A 17,310-nucleotide genomic window follows, 5' to 3' on the forward strand; every position below is an offset into this window, starting at 1 on the left:
AGATGGGCCACTTTTTTGATTTAGAGATACTTACATCCTTTGTATTAAAGTTATTTTGAAGGGGTTGCCTTGCTGGATGGTGGCTCTATTCTTTTTCCTCCAGGGAGAAGGGAAGAAATGTACTTGGAAGTAATGTACGTTTACATCAATTTGCAAATTCCTGTACATAGAGATATATTTTTTAAGTGTGAATGTAACAACATACTGTGAATTCCATCTTGGTTACAAACGAGACTCCTTCAGTCAGTTACCCAAATAAAATCGGTTCTGAAATGACCCCTTTGTTTGTTATGGGCAGAAGCTGGGACTCCAGGCCTTAGCAGCCCCTGGGTTTGCAGCCCAGAAGCGGACCTTCTCCCTCTGGGCCCTGGGGGTCAAGGAGCAGGCAGGAGGACAAAAGCTGCGCAGGAGAGGCCCAGCTGCCGGGCAGGACCTTCGTGGGCCAGCCTCCCACATCCAGTGGGCGGAAACAGCTGAGTTTCAAACTGGTTTGGAACTATCAGCGTCCCTCCACAGGGAGGTTCCTGGGTTGGAGCAGGGTTTGGATTAGAAATCCTTTCCATCTCTGGCCTGTGACTGGATGGAGGCCGTGGAGCAGCAGTCAGCGGCCCCCACCATCCACCCTGAGGGGCCCCATCGCCCGAGACAAACGAGCACTGTGTACCCACCACGGAGGCTTGCAAAGAGCCTTTATTTATCTAGCGCAAAGTATACACTATCACAATCTTCTCTGTTACTTTTACTAAAATAGTTCAAATCAGTGTTTTTACCACACTATCAAAAAGTTCTATTTCTTTTTCTCTCCCCAAATCAAAGTGGTTCAGTAGAAGGTAGAAACCGGCACAGGAGTCCAGGGCTCCCAGCTCTGCCCGGAGCCGGGGAGGGGGCGGCCCAGTGCTCTGGCGGTCACATCCAACAGAAGATAGGGCGTGGCTGCCGGCCTGCGGACAGGAGCCAGGCGGCCCACCCGTTCCCGGAGAGCAGCACAGATACTTCCCCCCCCTTATGAAAAATACACACCTTTACCGCTCTGCAGTCATGCGTTGCCTTTGTTTCTTAAAAAAAAAAAAGTCAGTAGTATGGTTTCCTCTCGTTTTCAAGAAAAAAACAAAATGAAAGGTCACTTTTTTGTCCTTAAACACTGATGTGTGGCTAATAACGTTTGGATAAAAATGTGCTCAGTGGATTCCGACTCCAGGATGGGCTTGGCCACCTGGGATGAGGCTGGGTGACATCCACCACAGTGGGAACGGAAGCCACAGCACAGGTGTCACGTGGGGCTTCGGGAGCTAGAATCAGAGTATTGGAAACAAAAAGGGACCTTTATGAAAAGACACCAGGTTCAGCAACACCCAGCACAAGCTTTCAGAGCTACGGCTCCGGATGGGAGAAGGGTGCCAGCCTCACCCTCTGGGCACTCCTGCTCGTGGCAGAGCTGGGACTCACCCTGAGCTGGCCCCCGGGGCCCTTCTCCCAGCCCTGGGCTCCCGCTGCAGCTGTGCCCAGGCCCGGGGTGGGGCAGGCAGAGGCGCTGCAGGCTTTTCAACAGCTTATGTTAAAGAGATGATGTCACAGGGATGGTTCTGTCTTAGAAAGCCATTGCCATGCAGCGCTGGCTCCGGGACGCAGACAGGGGCAGGAAGGAGACGCCGGCACCCGGCTGGTGCTGCCTCTGTGGCGGGCAGGTGGCTGCTTCTGGCGGAAACGCCTTACCTGCTCCCTGGATGCCACCGTAGCATTAGGGACAGGGTCACCTCCCTCTAGCAGGGAAAGTTCCCCTTGAGGCTGTTCTTCCCTGGGTCAGTTTGCAGGAGACCTGCAGGTATCAGGACACCTGACTTATTGCTTATTTTCAGTGGTGGCCAAGCCAGCCTGACCCAAACATGACACATGGGCTCTCAGATGTGGCTCCCATCCAAGAGGCCCAGGCCCCCTCCAGCTGCTCTGTACTTCTTTGGACTCCATGACCCAGGAGGGGGCCTCTGTCCTCCGGCTCCCTGCCCACCTGGGCAGGAATCACCCGGAACCATGACCAAGAATGTTCACCCCGCTCCAGTGTACACCGCTAGCGACGGGGAACTCACCATCTGACCTAAGGACCAGCTCCTTCCAGAGAGCCCAGAGCCTCCTGTAACAGCATCAGCTGCACCCACTCAGCATTCCCCAGGCCCAGTGAGGGCCACGGGCCTTCCCCCTGAGAGAGTTGACACAAGGGCATCGATGGCAGGTGGCCGGTGGCGACCGCTCAGAGCCCCCGCTGGGGAGAGGGACAGCGCGGCCTCATCCATCCCCTCATGTGGTCCCCGTCCCTCATGTGAGCCTGGACGAGGCCTGCCTGATGCCAAGACAGCCTCTTGGGCTCTTCAAGTGTTGCCCGCTGCACGGAGCTCTAAGTACCGCTGAAGAGCGGAAGTCTAGCGGTGGTGGAGGAACTGAAAACGGTGAGTGGCACCAGGGCTGGTTACAGCAGTGGCCTGGACGTCCCCACCTCCAGGGCTCTGGGATCTTGTTTGTGATGTGATCACGTACCCCCTCTGGGCCTCATCGCCCTCACACACAAATTTTCAAATTTACACGTCTCACTTTACAGTTTATACATGGTCATTTTACACTGAAGGTCTTATTTGATCCCCAGAGCCCTGCAAGGAGGGCCTTAGGCCGCCCCACCACAGGGGAGGACACTGAGGCTCAGAAAGGGAGGTGACCGTCCACCGAGAGGAGGCAGTGGGACCTCAGCCCCACCCAGCCCACCCACCAGCTCGCCTCGTCCATCGGCTCGCATGCTGTGAGTGAGGACACAGGCTGACTAGAGCTGGTGGCCTTGAACCTCTGAGCCCTCCATTTCCCACCAGGGGCCCGGAGAGGCTGAGTGACTTGCGGAAGGTCACACAGGAAAATGAAAGAGCCAAGTGGGGCTCCCCCCAAGGAGGGCAGAACTCCTTCACCTGCAGCCACACAGCTCTGTCCACAGTGATGCGGGAGGGGGCCGGGCTCCAGGGGATGCCATTCCTGAGCAGAGGCCCGGCTGTGGCCCAGTGCCACCCACACAGAGAGAGAGGCCCAGCCCAGAGACTCCACACGGCCCATCATGTGAAGCACAGAAATGGGGGCGCCTCGGGCCCTGGGCAGGAGGGACCTGAAAAGATAGGGCACAACCTGGAACGGGGCAAAGGGACACTGCAGAGTGTGTGACGGGGTTGGGATGTGCATTCTAAAGACAAGCAGCGTCTGGCTGCAGGGAGGCTGGGCCCTGGGGCCAGAGGAAGGGCTGCGGGTGAGTTTCTTTGTCCACGGCTCTGGGGACCCAGTGTTTAGGGAGCCGGTGTTCAGGCCACAGCGGGCGGGTCAGAAGTGGTGCCCCGTGTGTCAGTCCAGCTGCCAGCGGCCTCTGTCCAGTGCAGGGGGCAGCCAGAGGTGCAGGGCTTTTGATGAGGTGCCCCTCCGCCAAGGTCCCGGGGCTTGGCATCTCCGAGCAGCCTCAGCCTCTCGTCAGAGAAGCCCAGGGCCCAGGCCCCAGGGCAGGAACGAGGCTGTCCAGGCTGCTCTGCTGCGGGAACAGTCTTCCCGGTTTGCTGGTGTGTGAGAGGCGGGAGATGGAGTCGCACTCCCGGCAGCCAGGCCGTGGCAGGCAGCGTCCTATGTACAATTCACCACGGGAAAAGAAGACAGTGGCTCGGCGCGGGGCCTGCCCGTGTCTGGGGCCCTCAGGCAGGGCCAGTCCACATCCACAGAGGAACAGCCCTACAAAGGCCCTTTGAACTGGTTCCCAGACAGGTGCTGCCGGATGGAGGGCTTGGAGCTGGCGGCATCTCCCAGTTTTCTCCAGACCACCTATGCGGAGGGGCGAGCTGTGAGTGGACGGCCCACCCTGAGCCCGCTCAGGGGCCTCTGTGCACAGACTGCCCCATAGCTCTTCAAATTCACCCACGTCCCCAGAGCCATGGGGCCGGGAGGGGACAATGGGGCCACATGAGGCCCGGAGACCCTCAAACCAGGTCTTTGCACGTCCGCCCTCACCACCTGAGCAGGTCACGTCTAGGTGCAGACCTGGCCTGGTGGCTGTCCAGTGGGGCCTGCAGCCCCAGGAGGTGGTGGAGGAGGGGGATTCAGGACACCCCACCCCAAGTGAGGCCCCGGCGCCGCCCCGTGACCCGCCTTCCCTGCTGGCTCCCTCAAGGGGCCAGGTGAGTCAGGGGATGATGCTCTACCTCCTCAAAGACCCAGAGAAGCCCAGCTTCCAAAAGCCAAGGCAGCCGCAGGTTGGAGGGTCCCACAGAGCAGAGGGTCCCACCTGCACCCTCAGGGACGCCAGCATGCTGGGAGGCCAGGAGCCAGACAGGCACCAGGGGGCAGGGGACAGGGCCAAGGGTAGGGACACATGGGGTGAACCAGACCAGAGATCAGGGATCCTGTTCTTGGGGGGGGAAGGGGGGAGGAAAGAAGGAGGCGAAAGGGGCGGGGGAGGAAAAGGAAAGGCGGAGGGGAGAAGGGGGAGGGGAGAGGAAGGAAGAAGGAAAGGGGGAGGGGGAAGGAAGTCAGGGGGACACAGAGAGGCCAGGGCCCCTGGAGCCCCAGTGCCTGCTCCCACTCCCAGCCCCCCAGGTCACCGGCCCCTCCCACAGGGAGTCGTGGCCACACAGGGGCCGGCCCGGTCACCCCCGGCCCAGCCCCAGGAGGCTCACGTTGCACATCTCGCGGACGATGGCCTTCTCCTTCTCACTCAGGTCCTCCTCACAGCTGTCCTGGAGCTGCCGGTCCAGGTTCTCGTGGACCTCCAGGACCTGCGGGGGACAGGGCCTAGGGTCAGGGGCAGAGGCCACCAGGCAGGCCTCAGGCGGGTCGCCCTGAGCCCCACCTTCCCCGGCTGCGAACAGAAGCGGGGGACCCCGAGCCGTGGGGGTCCCAGGATGGGAGGCGCGGTGCGGAGAGGCCTCAGGGTCAGGTCGTTCCTCCTTCCTTCTCATCCTCTGGCCTCAGCCCAGTGACAGCGTGGACGCCACACAAGGGAAACAGCACCCCCGTGTCAGCACTAGGGGCAGAGCTGAGGACGGGTCACCAGGAGCAGGGTGGACGGGGGGGTGGAAACTGCCGTCACAAAGGGGGACTCACTCCGACCCCAGGCCGCTGCTCGGGACTCAGGACAGCCCAGCTCATGCACGTGGCGGGGGTGTCCCAGGCACCGCCCGCACAGGCGTGCGTGTGCTGCGTCTGTGCAGACGTGCGGGGCCCCACGCCCACAGGACTGTGCGCTGTATCCACGGCGAGCACACAAGGGAAGGGACAGGGGTGCCGCAGTAGGAGACATGTCCCAGGGAACACCCGGAGGCCCTGAGCAAGGGCAGGAGGAGAGCAGGCCTGGGAGACCTGAGCCTCGCCGCCCCTCACCCCCGACCCTGGGGAGGGCCTGTCCTCCCTCTACCTCCCCCAGGCCTCAGCTTCCCCAGCACCTCCAGATCCTTCCCCAACGTGTTGCAGGCAGCCAAGGCCACCCAGTCCCCCCAGAGATGAACGTCCCCGCCCTGCTGCTCAGCTGCCCCCAGGCTCAGAGATGGGACACGTGGGGTCCAAGATCACAGGGTCCTAAAGTGCAGCAGGGATCTGGGGGCCCCCGAGGGAAGCAGGAGCCAGGCAGGGCCTGGACCTCACCTTCATGGCGTGCACGACAGCCTCGGGCTTCTGTCCCGCAGAGCTGTAGCCGGCAGAGGGGGGCGAGGACAGCTCAGGAACTGCGCAGGCCGGGCCCTGTGGGAAGGAACTGCGTCTCAGCGCGCCCTGGCTCGCTCCCAGGTGGCAGCCACAGGTGTGACCAGCAGCTGGGAGAGGGCCCTGCCTCTGCGGGGCCAGGGCCCAGGAGGGAGAAAATGGGGGCTGAGGTGATGGGGGAGAGGCAGCCAGGCAGAGAGGCAGCACTGGGACCCCCCAGCCCCACCCTGCAGGCTCCTCTAAACAGCCCACGCGGAAGTTCTGCTGTCCATTTAGCACGTCACCTAGGAAGATGCCTGGGCTCCAATCCCAGGCCGCCTGACGTCTAAGGCCCCTCTCCATCCCCAGCCTCAACCCCTCCAGGGCATTCCTGGGGCTTCCAGCCCTGAACCCAGCCTCTCAGCCCTGTCCTGCGACCCGGGAACATGCCACCTCATTCTGCAAACACCATAATTGGCAACTGGGTGCCCAGCTCCCATGTCAGCCTGGGGGGCTGGGAGACAGGCCAGGAGAGGAAGGGATCCACCCCTCGGCCCTCCGCCTGCCTGTGTCAGAGGCCAGGTATCTGCCCAGCTTCTCCCCCACAAGGGGCACTGGCCAGGTGGCCATGGGGCAGGAGGCAGGGCTCTGGCTGGGGCTGCAGTGGGGGCCCCAGCCCCAGAGCAAGGTCAAGAAGGGCTCAGGGCCCCACAGAAGGAGCTCACACACAAGCAGACAGATGGAGCCAGGAGGTCAGAAGATGCTGGGAGGGGGCCTGAGGGGAACTGGCAGGTGCTAGAAGCCAGAGAGAAAACACCAAGAACGCCCCAGGGAGTGTGTGAGGGGAAGGAGATCCTGGCATCCTTGGGCATCCTTCCTGTCTCTGAATCCCAGTTTCCTTCTCCATCAGTGGCCCCTAATGACCCCTCCAGAGACCAGGCTGACTCAGTGAGCTCAGCTGATGAGGCCATCGCCCTGGGATCCTGCCCAGCCAGGACATGCTGTGCGGGGACCCTCAGGGCCTGGAACCTTCCACCGCCAGCAGCCACTCTCCCCACCTGCCGGCGTGGCCTAGACCTGCTCCCAGGGTCTCACAGGCTCGTCCTGCTCCTGGTTCCACGCAGAGGCCAGACCCCACAGCCTTGGGGTCTGGGAGAGCTGGGCTTGGGCAAGGTTCTCCAGGCAGGCCCAACCCACTCGGCACCTGGGTTTCCCTGTCCAGACAACAGCTAGGGTCCCTGTGTCCCACGGTGTGTGTAGAGCTCTGGGAACGCTGGCCCAGGCTGCCTGGTCTCTGGGGCCGAGGCCTGGTGTGTCATGTGGGAGGACCACACAGGGTTCTGGGGGGCAGGGGACAGGTGGAGGATGGACCACACGCAGGTGCACACCCTGAGGCAGAAGGCTGCCCTCCCCATACAGGCCACCAGGGGGCGACAGCCACACAGGCACAGCCCTGGAAGGAACCCGGCCCCGGCTCCTTCGGCCTCAGGTCCGGTCTGCACCTGGGGCTCCCAGAACCGCCCGCCCTGTATGGGGGCTGATTCCTGGAGCAAAGGCCAGAGCGGCCGGGCTAGGCGGTGCAGTCCAGCCCTTTCCTGGGCCGCCTCACTGAGCGGATAGCAGGTGCTGATGAGAGTGTGGCCGCGGGATCCGGAGTGAAGCCGCCACCAGACACTAGTCAGGACTGTGACCTTTAGAGCATCTCCCAAACCCAGCTCCCCCCTGCAGGCCTCCGGTGACGGTGCGGCCACAGGACGGAAACCCCAGGGATGCCTCCCCCCGCTTCCTAACGCCCACTCGGAGAGCAGAGCAGCCCCCCGGGTGCTGACTGCGACTCTGTGCAGACACCGTTTTGCTACGTGCCCACTTTACAAATGAGGAGGGGAGGCTGCACGACCTGCCTAAGGCCACACAGCCAGTAAACCAGGGGGCCGAGCCCCCAGCCCTGGTCTGCGGGACTCCAGCACTGCTGCCAAAAGCGGGGAGAGGAGTGTACCACCCGAGAGGACGGAACACAGGCGTCCACACAAGTGCCTGTCCAGGGGCGCTCAGGGCAGCCCGCGGCACAACAGGCAAAGGGTGGAAACAAACCAACACACAGCGACTGATGAACGGATACACAAAACGCGGGGTGCCCGCACAATGGGTGATAAAGCTTGACAATAAAAAGCCATGAAGCTCTCACACGTGCTGCCACGTGGATGAACCTCAGAAGCGCGGTGCTAAGTGAGAGAAACCAGTCACCAAGAATGACATGTTTTATGATGCCATTTATGTGAAATATCCAGAAAAGGCAAACGTAGAGGCAGAAAGGAGATTAGCGGTTGCCAAGGGGCTGGGAGGAGGGGGTGGGGAGGGATTGCCAACGAGTGTGGGGTTTCTTTCTAGAGTGACGAAAATAGTTTGCTGTGATGATTGCACAAATCCGTGAAGATACTAAAATCCACCGAAACGGACACTTAAAAATAGTCAATTGACCAAAGAAAAGTAGGGAAACCAGTTCCCCGGAGGGACCTGTCAAAAGCCGCCTCCTCTCAGGGGCGGATGCGTGCATCCCACCCTCTGCTCCAGTGACAGGCAGCGGGTGGGGGAAGGGGTAGGGATGGGGTCGGGGAAGGTGGGGACAGCCAGCCGAGGAGGGAGGGGACGTCCCCACCCCACAGGGTCCGCTGTTTCACCTCAGGACCCTCTGACACGTGGACACACAGGTCACCTTACGGAAGATGCTCCCACACCCAGGTGTGGAAGAGACTACGCCCCCGGCAGCATCACAGCACAGAGGTTCCCCTACACATGCCTCCTCTCCCTGTGGATCCACATGCTAAACCTGGGCCCTCCAGGGCCCAGCGAGGGCTCAGCGCCCTATAAGCACCCAAGAGACCTGGGCTCTGAGCTCCCACCTCCGCTCTGGCGCCTCTACTGCCACCCACAAGACACCCCCCCACCCTCTCCATCCACACCAAGAACCTATCCCCCAGTCTTGTGCTTCCTGCTGGCCCCTGGCCTCCAGGCCCAGCTTGGCCCAGTGCTGCCACGCACGAGCCACGCGACCCCGGCAGTCACCCCACCCCACCCCACCCCAGTTAGGCCTCAGCTTCCTTCCCTCCAAAGTGGGGTAACAACTCCCAGCAGGCAGTGTGGCCTAAAAGAGGCACACGGAGCCCCTCCAAAGGCCTCCTCCAGGAAGCCTTCCGGAAGCCACATGCCCTCCGGTAGCATTAAGCAGCACTGTCAAGGCCTCCAAGGCTCAGCCTGGGGGAGTGAGCTTCCTCTGCTCACATGTGAACATCACAGGAGCCAGCCAGGTTTGCACAGCACTTTAGAGTTTACAGCTCACCGAGAAGGCTTCAGGGCATAGTACCGTTAGCTGTTAGGATTGCCAGTGGATAAGAACGGACGGAGTGCAGAGGGCATGAAGGGCTGGGGGAGCCACCCCAGAGGGGGCAGTGCTGGGCTTTTCAGAGCCCTTCATCACAAAGCAACTGGAGCCTCCTTCAGCCACGCGGCTCCTGGATAAATATTTGGATTCTCTGTCGTCAGCGGGCTGTGCTGCCTGCACAGCGTCAGCAGCTACATTCCTGGAGAAGGTACCAGGGCCTCAGAAGAGAAACAACAGAGCGCTCAGCCGGCAGCCAGCAGCAGCACCAGCCCGCTCCCGCCAGCGCGGAGGCCCAGGGAGGCAGGCTCGCCCTGGCCGGCCGGCGTGGAAGGGGCCCTGGGGGACGCGTCCAGCCCCACCTTGCAGTGACCCCAGGCCAGCTTGGCTTCCCATCTGTTCTGTGGGGACAGTGTGTGGGGGCTTGTGCGTGGAGCGGGCCAGCACGCACCTGCACGTAGCAGGTGCTCAGTAAACATCTACAGAGCTCATGCAAACGCCTGCTTCTTGGGAGGTGGCTTTTGCATATTCATGGATTTGTGCAGTCATCTTCCTCACCTCCTCCCCTCTCCTCCCAGCCCCTGGCAACCACTAATGTACTTCCTGCCTCTATACATGTGAATAGTCCTTGTATTCTGAACACAAGGAGGGATGACCGGCGCCTTTATCCGCAGGGAGCAGCCCTGAGCTGGCCACGCGCAACCCAGGGAGCTGGCTCCAGGCCGCCCTCCCTGTCCCATCCAGGGCAGGTCAGAGCCCAGGTGAGAACCCGGGATAACCTCGGAGGCCCCCTGGTGATAAGCCCACAGTCATAAACTGAGCTCCTGCCCCGCCTCCGTCACAAACTCTGGGGTAGCAAGCCCCGCGAACACACAGGGCCAGCCGGGCAGCCCGTCCCTGCTGTGTCTGAGGAGGGACACCCACTGAGGAGCTGCACAGAGACGGCTGCTGGCCTCGTGGCCTCTGCCCCAGCCTGCACTGCCAGCAGCGCTACCCCAAGCTGGACCTCCACCTCTCACCACCACGCTGGGACCTTATGAGGCTCTGAGGGTCGAGGGTGGAGGGTCAAGGGTGGGGGGGCCAGGCCCCGTCTGGGAGGGAGGGGGAGGGAGGAAGGCCTTTCCCTGGAAGCAGCGCAGGTGGAAGCCCAGGATCTCAACCCCAGCTCAGCCATGGGCTGTCCACGTGCCCTGGGCAGGTCACCAGCCGGCCTGAGCCTCACCCCTCCATTTCCGGAGGTGCGGGGTCACGTGGGAACTGTGGGGCTCCTGGGGGAGGGGCACTTACATTCTGCAGGGAGTCCTGGTAGGAGGGCGGCAGGCTGGAGAGCTGGGACTCCGAGTGGTACGGGGAGAAGCCTTTCCGCAGCGTCCGGAACTCTCCGGAGCCTGCCTGCTGTGCGAGAGAGAAGGCGAGAGGAGTTAGATCTGAGGGGCGACGGGCTGGGCTCACGGGGCTGAGGATGCTCCTCAGAAGGTCCTCGGACGGACGGCAGGCCCCTCTGCTGGACGAGGCATCCCTGCCCAGTCCTCGGCGGGGCTCCGCACACCTGCCCGGAGGCCCTGCCCACGCACCCTTCCTCCCCCACCTGCTTTATCTGTCCTCACTGCCATTCTCATCAGTAGCCAGTGACATCCATCCCCACAGTGCCTCGGAGCCTCGAGGCCGGGGGCTCCATTCTGCTCCCTGCTGTGTGCTTCACAAATAAACGTTTGTCAAGTGGCTGTATGAACAGGGGAGTGAATGAGGGTGTGGCTCTCCCGGGCACCCTCATTCCTCTGCTTCAGCATCCCGCACTTGGGTCCCTGCAAGGCCTGGGGAACAGTCTCTGCAGCCCTGGGGCCCGTGTCCTGGGGGAAAGCCTCCTGCCTCCACAGGGCTGGGGCTGCCCACAGGGCTCTGATCACATTGCCCGCACGCCCCCGCCGTCGGACAGGAGCTCCCAAGTGTGAGCCGCAGGCCTCACCCTCTGTAGCCACAGGAACCAGTGCATCTGGGCTCATGATGAATGCCCAGAGCGTGCTTAGAAGGAGGGGGAGGAAGGAGAGAGTGAATGAACGAATGGAGTCAGTGAGTGAATGAATGGAGTGAAGGAATGGAGTGAGTGAATGAATGGAGTGAGTGAATGAATGGAGTGAGTGAACAAATGGAGTGAGTGAACGAATGGAGTGAGTGAATGAATGGAGTGAGTGAACGAATGGAGTGAGTGAATGAATGAATGGAGTGAGTGAGTGAGTGAGTGAACAAGCACATGGTTGGCCTCAGGTGGTTCCCCTCAGGCCAAAGCAAACCCCCCAGGAGCTGGGGCTGGACCCAGAGAGGACCCAGGGGTCGAGCTCAGTCCAACGCAGGCCGCCTGGTCCAGCTGAGCAGAGACCTCGGTCTTTTGGACCCTCTGCGTCACTAAGACCCCCGGGGTGGCGTTTCTGACCCCATCACCCTCTTCTACTTCAAAGGAACTGCGGGAACACTGCTGGGCAGATAAAATGCGGCGGAACGTCCCATAAATCAGCAGGCCCTTGAGTTGCCCAAACAAAGCCCTGGAGGGGAGGAGGCCAGGGCTGGGGGGGAGCAAGACGGGGCAGCAGCCACGCCCAGGGCTCCCTCCTCCTGCTCATCCGCACCCCCTATCCCGCCCGGAGGCATCTGCACACCCTGCTTCCCTCCCACCACCCGCTGGACCCGGGCCCCCATTTCTTACGGGACCTCCAGCTTCATCGACTCCCTGGGTTCTGCTCTCCACCCCCGTCAGACCCCGGGTCAAACCCCCCAGGTCAAGGGCTCAGGCACACAGAGTAGTGCCCTGGGTCTGTAGGACAGGCTCCAGGGAAGTGGCCAGAGGGAACAGAGGAATGGCAGCCACTCCTCTGATTCACCCGCCCCCGCCTCCACCCTAGGTTCCCACCGGCCAGAGCAGAGCCCAGCCGCCCAGCGAACAACGGTTCCCGTGGCCTAGGAAGCACCAGAGTGCGGCCAAGGTCACCAAGGGGCACAGAGGGGAGAGAAGTGGGGGCCCCTGAAGTACGAAGGAGCCTCACCGGGGAACCTTGGGTACAGCCCTCCATCTTAAAACGGGACTGTCACACCCTGATCATGGCCTGTCTGGGTTAACCTGAGGCATGAGGGCCCCGGCATCCTGACCCTCCCGCCCAGCCAGGGGTCTATCTGAGTGGAGCCTCTACCAACAAGCACCAAAAAAGAAAGAGGCCTCGCCCTTCACCCCACCATGGGGATTCACCACCTGCCCCCCGCCCCAGGGTGCCCCTGCCTCCCTTGGGGTCTCATTCCCCTGCTCTACTTAAAGGCAAAAATCCCAACCCAAATTATACTCCCGGCCCAGTCTCCGGGACAGTTGCAAAATTCTAAACCCAATGCACAGAATGTCCAAACCTGGGGCCCCGACCCCATCCTGCAGGCACACCCCCTCCTGCCTGGCGAGAGAAAGCCAAGGGACCAAGCGTAAGGCCCGACCAGCCCAGCACACACATACACTGGCATGGACTGGGCCACATGGCCAGGCACTGGAGCCACTGCTCTCTCCGGCCGGCCCCTGGGACCAGGACGGCGGGCGCTGCCCTGTCCTCACCCGCACCCCTGGGTGCTGCGATTCTGCCCTGGGCTGAGCCTCCCTCCTCCACAGCTTCTCTGATCCTGGACCAAATGGGTTCGGAAGCAGCCCATGTGCTGCTACTGAAAACACTGGTTTGTGTGTCTCCTCCCTCCCCCCAGACGATTCCCGGGGGAGGAGGGGTATGTGCAAGGGGGTGGGGAGATTTTAATTAGCAGCATGCAATTCCCATCCCTGCCTTCGGTGATGTCCATAAATATTTGCGAGCCCACAGCCCTTTATGAGCAAGCCGCAGCGCTGGTGGGAGAACGCACACGCTCTCACGAGGGGCGAGTGCCACTAATGATGCGACGAAATGAGGAACCATAATTGCACTTAAATCCAAATTAAAAATCCTGCTATTTCCCTCTCGGTGCCCTGGAAGATGGCATCCCAAGGGTCTCCGCGCTGAGTGGGGGCGGAGCTGAAATGGCCTCTAGGGTGGCAGGAGACGAGGCGCACCGCCGCTCCCCAGGATCCCTAACGGGGTCCCTCAGACACGGGGAGGCGAGTATGAGACACACCAGGAGCTGGAACAGGGTTGCCCGAATCCTTAAAAGGGAAGGAAACGGTCCAGTGCTGCAACCGTAGCACAGCCCTGTCCACCCCGCCCAGCCCCCACCAAGGGCGGCGCGAGAGTTCTGGACCAGGAAGGAGAGACCCAGGAGGCTGCAGAGCCCCCATCCCACTGTCAAGGGCCCCCCAGGCCTCCATCCAGGGCTGTCACTGCAGCGCTACCCAGCTCAGAGCTGGCCGCGGCAGGCTGTGTGAACTCAGGCTACCCCAGCCTCTCCGGACCTCTGTGGGTCTGCAAGGAGGCTCCCAGCCGCAGGCGCGCCTGTTCATCGTCTGCACAGGGACTCCTGCTTGCGGAGTCGAGGCCGCCCCCAGACACTCCTGGGCAGCACTGTCAGAGGAGGTGCTGAACAGAAACGGGCCAAGGGCAGGACTCAGAAAAAAGCAGGCCATGCGCCCACCTCCCCGGCCCTCCTCTCAGGGCTCCTCGCTGGGGGGGGGCCGCTTTCTGGGCTCGCTCAGAGGCAGCTACTCACCCTGCCTTCCTGCTCCCCGAGGGCTCTCACCCCCTCAGGTGGGCGGTATGCTACCACAGGATATGATCGAGACGCACCTACCGTGTGCGCCTGAGTGGGGAGGCAGGGCCTGACAGGTGAAGCGAGGCCCGCAGCTTCGGGGATGGAAGGTGAGCACTGACACAGGAGCACGGGGGGTCCCTGCCTGGCAGCCTGCCTGCAGATGACCACTCGGACCCCCAGACCCAGGACCCCCAGGCTGATTTGCTATGCAGGGACGAGGGGCAGGACCCCCTCAGAAGGAGCCATCCCTCAGCCTGCCAGCCCTCGTAGTACAGGGAGGTGTCCACGTCTCCATCACAGGGACAGGGCTCTGATCCCAAGTGACACCAGCCCTGCTTTCCAAAACCATAACACAGGGCAGTAACGCCTGCCTCCCAGGGGCAGCAGGGCTGTACCGCTCGGTGTGGGTGGGAGCCCAGCGCTGGGCACTGGTGGGCTCTTCCCACCTCCAGGAACCCCTGGAGACCTCAACCCAGGACCTGGACCAGCTGGGAGCCAGCATTAACTCCTGCGGCTTTGGCCAGCCCGTCGCCCCACCAGGCACTGCAGGCTCTCCTGCAGAGTGGGGATCTCGACCTGTGCACCGGCCTCACTATCTGGGCTGATCCGGTGAGAGGCGGGTGAGGAAGGGCCTGGGTGTAGCATTACAAGAGGCTGCTGTCTCACAACGCTTCTGCTGTTATTTTGTAAAGCTGAGCATTAATGCCAGCTCAGAGAGAGGGCAGATCCCGAGATGAATCTAAAGGCAGGACTAGGGCACCCTGGGTGGTGGTCAGCTCCCAGGACGGGACAGGAGGACGCTGTGGGGCACGCAGAGCAGACAGGGCATCACACAGCACTCCAAACGACCCCCACCCCACACAGCACTGCAAACAAGCCCCGCCGGGCAGCTCTACCTGAAGCCAGCTCCTCGGGCGGCCATAGGGGCGGGGCAGCTGGAAGGGAAGAGAGCAAGTGTCACCCGACAAAGCCAACCACGACCCTCCCCTCTGCCCTCACTCCGCAGACACCCAGTAGCCCAAAGCCACCAGGACCTCAGCTGGGCTGGAGTAAGGGCCAAGGTGGCGGTCCCCAAGGCGTCTTCCAGGAGACCCATGATTTTAGAAACTCCAGGTTGCACAGGGACTGACAGCGCACCTGCCGCCCGCTGGGCACGGGGACCCCAACCCCTTCACAGCCCTCCCTGAGAGGTGCCCTGAGATCCCGGCCGGCTGGGCGAGCCCGGGTACCTGGCCTCTGCCCCATGCTCAGGGTGAAGCTGGCCAGCAAGGTCTCTCACGAGGACATACAGCTTCTATCAACCAGGTTTACCTCCTTTCTTTTCCCCTTTAATTTTAGGAGAACTCATTTGCAGGCCATTAAACAAAGGGGCTGGGGGGTGGGATGAATGAGGAGATTGGGGTTCACATATATATGCTAATATCTCTAAAAGAGATAACTAATAACAAAAAGAAAAACAAAACAAAAATAAACAAGCAAAGGGGCTGCAGCACGGCCAGGGGCCCCAAGGGTTCCTCCAATCAGTGCTCAGATGAGGCAGTGTGGGGTCCACACGTGGCTAACGTATAGCTAACATTTCTCATCCGCAGCTGGCACTGCCCCCTACTCCCATGCAATTTCGGGTCCTAAATTCCATTTTTCAAGCCCGGATGTGTGTACTGCCCAGGACCACAAAGCCTGTGGCAGACGGGTACTACTCGGACCAGGTCTCAACCACAATGACCATCGCCCCCTCACGGGCCCCCTGGCAGGATCGTTACTTGCTCCAATGAGGTGAGTGAGGGACAGGCTGCATGACCTCTGTGAAGGGAGGTGGGGGACCTTACAGATGTTGCAAAATCCAAATCCCATTGCAACTAAGTAGATCTGAACAACTCGCCAACTTCCCAGTCTATTTGTCTGCATGTCAGTGGGGTCCAGAGGGACACTCAGTGGCGGGATGGCCCACAGGTGAGGTCACAGTGGCTGACCCACGACCCTTACCACCAGCAGGCCCTGACCCTCTGTGCTTTCCGTGATTTGCCCTTTAATCCTGGGGCAGGCACCATTAGCGCCCCCATTTTACAGATGGGAAAGCTGAGGCACAGAGAGGTGAAGCCACTGGCCCAATGCCACCCAGCTCATAAGAGGCACTTTGGGGATTTGAACCAGGCCCCCTGGCTCTGGGGTTGGCCTCTTACCAGGGTGACCACCCAGTGTTTGGCTCACAGTGGACACTGGTTAAGCCTCAGGCATAGGGAACAGAGGTGGAATTCCTACTCTCTCACGTTGATAGACTGATCATCTGCTCAGATGATGGAAAGGGTTTCCTCCCTGGCTGAGGAAGAGGCTGGACTGGTCCTAAGGTTCTGCTAATGAAGCAGTTTAAGCCCTCTGGAGACCACATCACCCGGGACAGAGGGGACGAGGACGTGATGACCAACCCCAGACACCAGCGGAGCAGGGATGCCCAGAGCCCGTCAACAAAGCAGCACATCACAGAAGAGGCCGGCGAGCAGAACCACCACCACGGACAGACCATGGGACCAGCATCTCCGCGGGGCTTGGGTTAGAGAACCAACCAATCAGAACAACCCTCCTTGGGGACGCAGGAAGCAGGACTGAGGTGCCAGCAGTGGGCTCAGATGGTAGCGGACTGTTTCTCAGTCCCGAGGCCTGGATGGTTCAAAACTCAGACAGAGGCCAAGACGGAGCAGTTCATCAGGGACCAAGCTCAGATGAATGGGCGTGGTCTGCCAGACCACGGAAAACCCCAGGCTCCCAAGACCAGGAAAAGGAGAGAAGGGCAGGCACTGCCCAGGGCGCCCCCCCCAGGTTCCGGTCAGCACTGCAGGGGGCCCCACCGTCATCCCTGTCTTACAAGTGAGGAAACCAAGGCACCAGGACACGAGGTACCTCACCTAAAGCCACACAGCAAGTGAGTGCTGGAGCGGGGATCATCTGCAGCCAGACTCCTCCGGGGCCCAAACCCACTTTCTCACACCATCAGGTCCACACCACCATTGCTACAGGTTGAAATGTGTCCCAATCAAATTCACATGCGGACCCGCTGACCCCCACGCTCCCCAGAACCGCGAGACAACACACGCGATACGTTTTGGTTGCTTAAGCCCCTCTCCACCCCGCCCCCCCGCCAGGGGGATGGTTCTCTTGTTACAGCAGCCCTGAGCAAACTAATACCATCACCTGTCCCAGGAAATCCTCCTCCACCCAGGCCTCAATTTCCCCATCCGTGCTTGGAGTAAATCCTGGGGTCACTTCCGACCTGAGTGTTCAGTGACCCTGTTTGGCATGGCAGGATGGGAAGAGCGGGCACAGGGGCCAGGAGGAGGGGGGCCGGCTAGAGCCGGTCGCAGCCACGGGCCTGGACCACCGCCTCTGCTCCCCCAGATGGTGGGCCGCTCTTGCCCCGCCTCCTTCTTGCTCTTTTGTGAAGCTGGCTTCTGGGCACACGCGGAGCCTTCATTGATCAGCCCAGCAGGGAAGTGAACGGAGTGAACGACAGAGCAGAGGCCCCGGGCGTCAATTACAGCGGCCCCCCCAGCCCAGCC

At 61.3% G+C, this 17,310-nt stretch overlaps 1 protein-coding gene across 2 annotated transcripts in view; it reads right to left on the minus strand.

Annotated features, from left to right (window-relative positions):
* Positions 1–222: 222 nt before the first annotated feature.
* Positions 223–17,310, minus strand: part of CCDC85C (coiled-coil domain containing 85C) — an 81,348-nt gene continuing 64,260 nt past the window's right edge. The window contains exons 3-6 of one of the 2 annotated variants that reach the window (XM_057731120.1): positions 10,346–10,450; positions 5,647–5,742; positions 4,683–4,781; positions 223–3,831 (exon numbers count right to left, since the gene is read on the minus strand). In XM_057731120.1, coding sequence (XP_057587103.1) covers positions 3,742–3,831; positions 4,683–4,781; positions 5,647–5,742; positions 10,346–10,450 — 390 coding nt within the window. In that variant the 3' untranslated portion in view covers positions 223–3,741. Of the gene's footprint in view, positions 3,832–4,682; positions 4,782–5,646; positions 5,743–10,345; positions 10,454–17,310 lie in introns of both variants that reach the window. The other variant, XM_057731119.1, reaches the window with a different exon arrangement.

This window comes from Hippopotamus amphibius, chromosome 4 (genome assembly GCF_030028045.1).
Source record: "Hippopotamus amphibius kiboko isolate mHipAmp2 chromosome 4, mHipAmp2.hap2, whole genome shotgun sequence".
Taxonomy (NCBI): Eukaryota; Metazoa; Chordata; class Mammalia; order Artiodactyla; family Hippopotamidae; genus Hippopotamus; species Hippopotamus amphibius.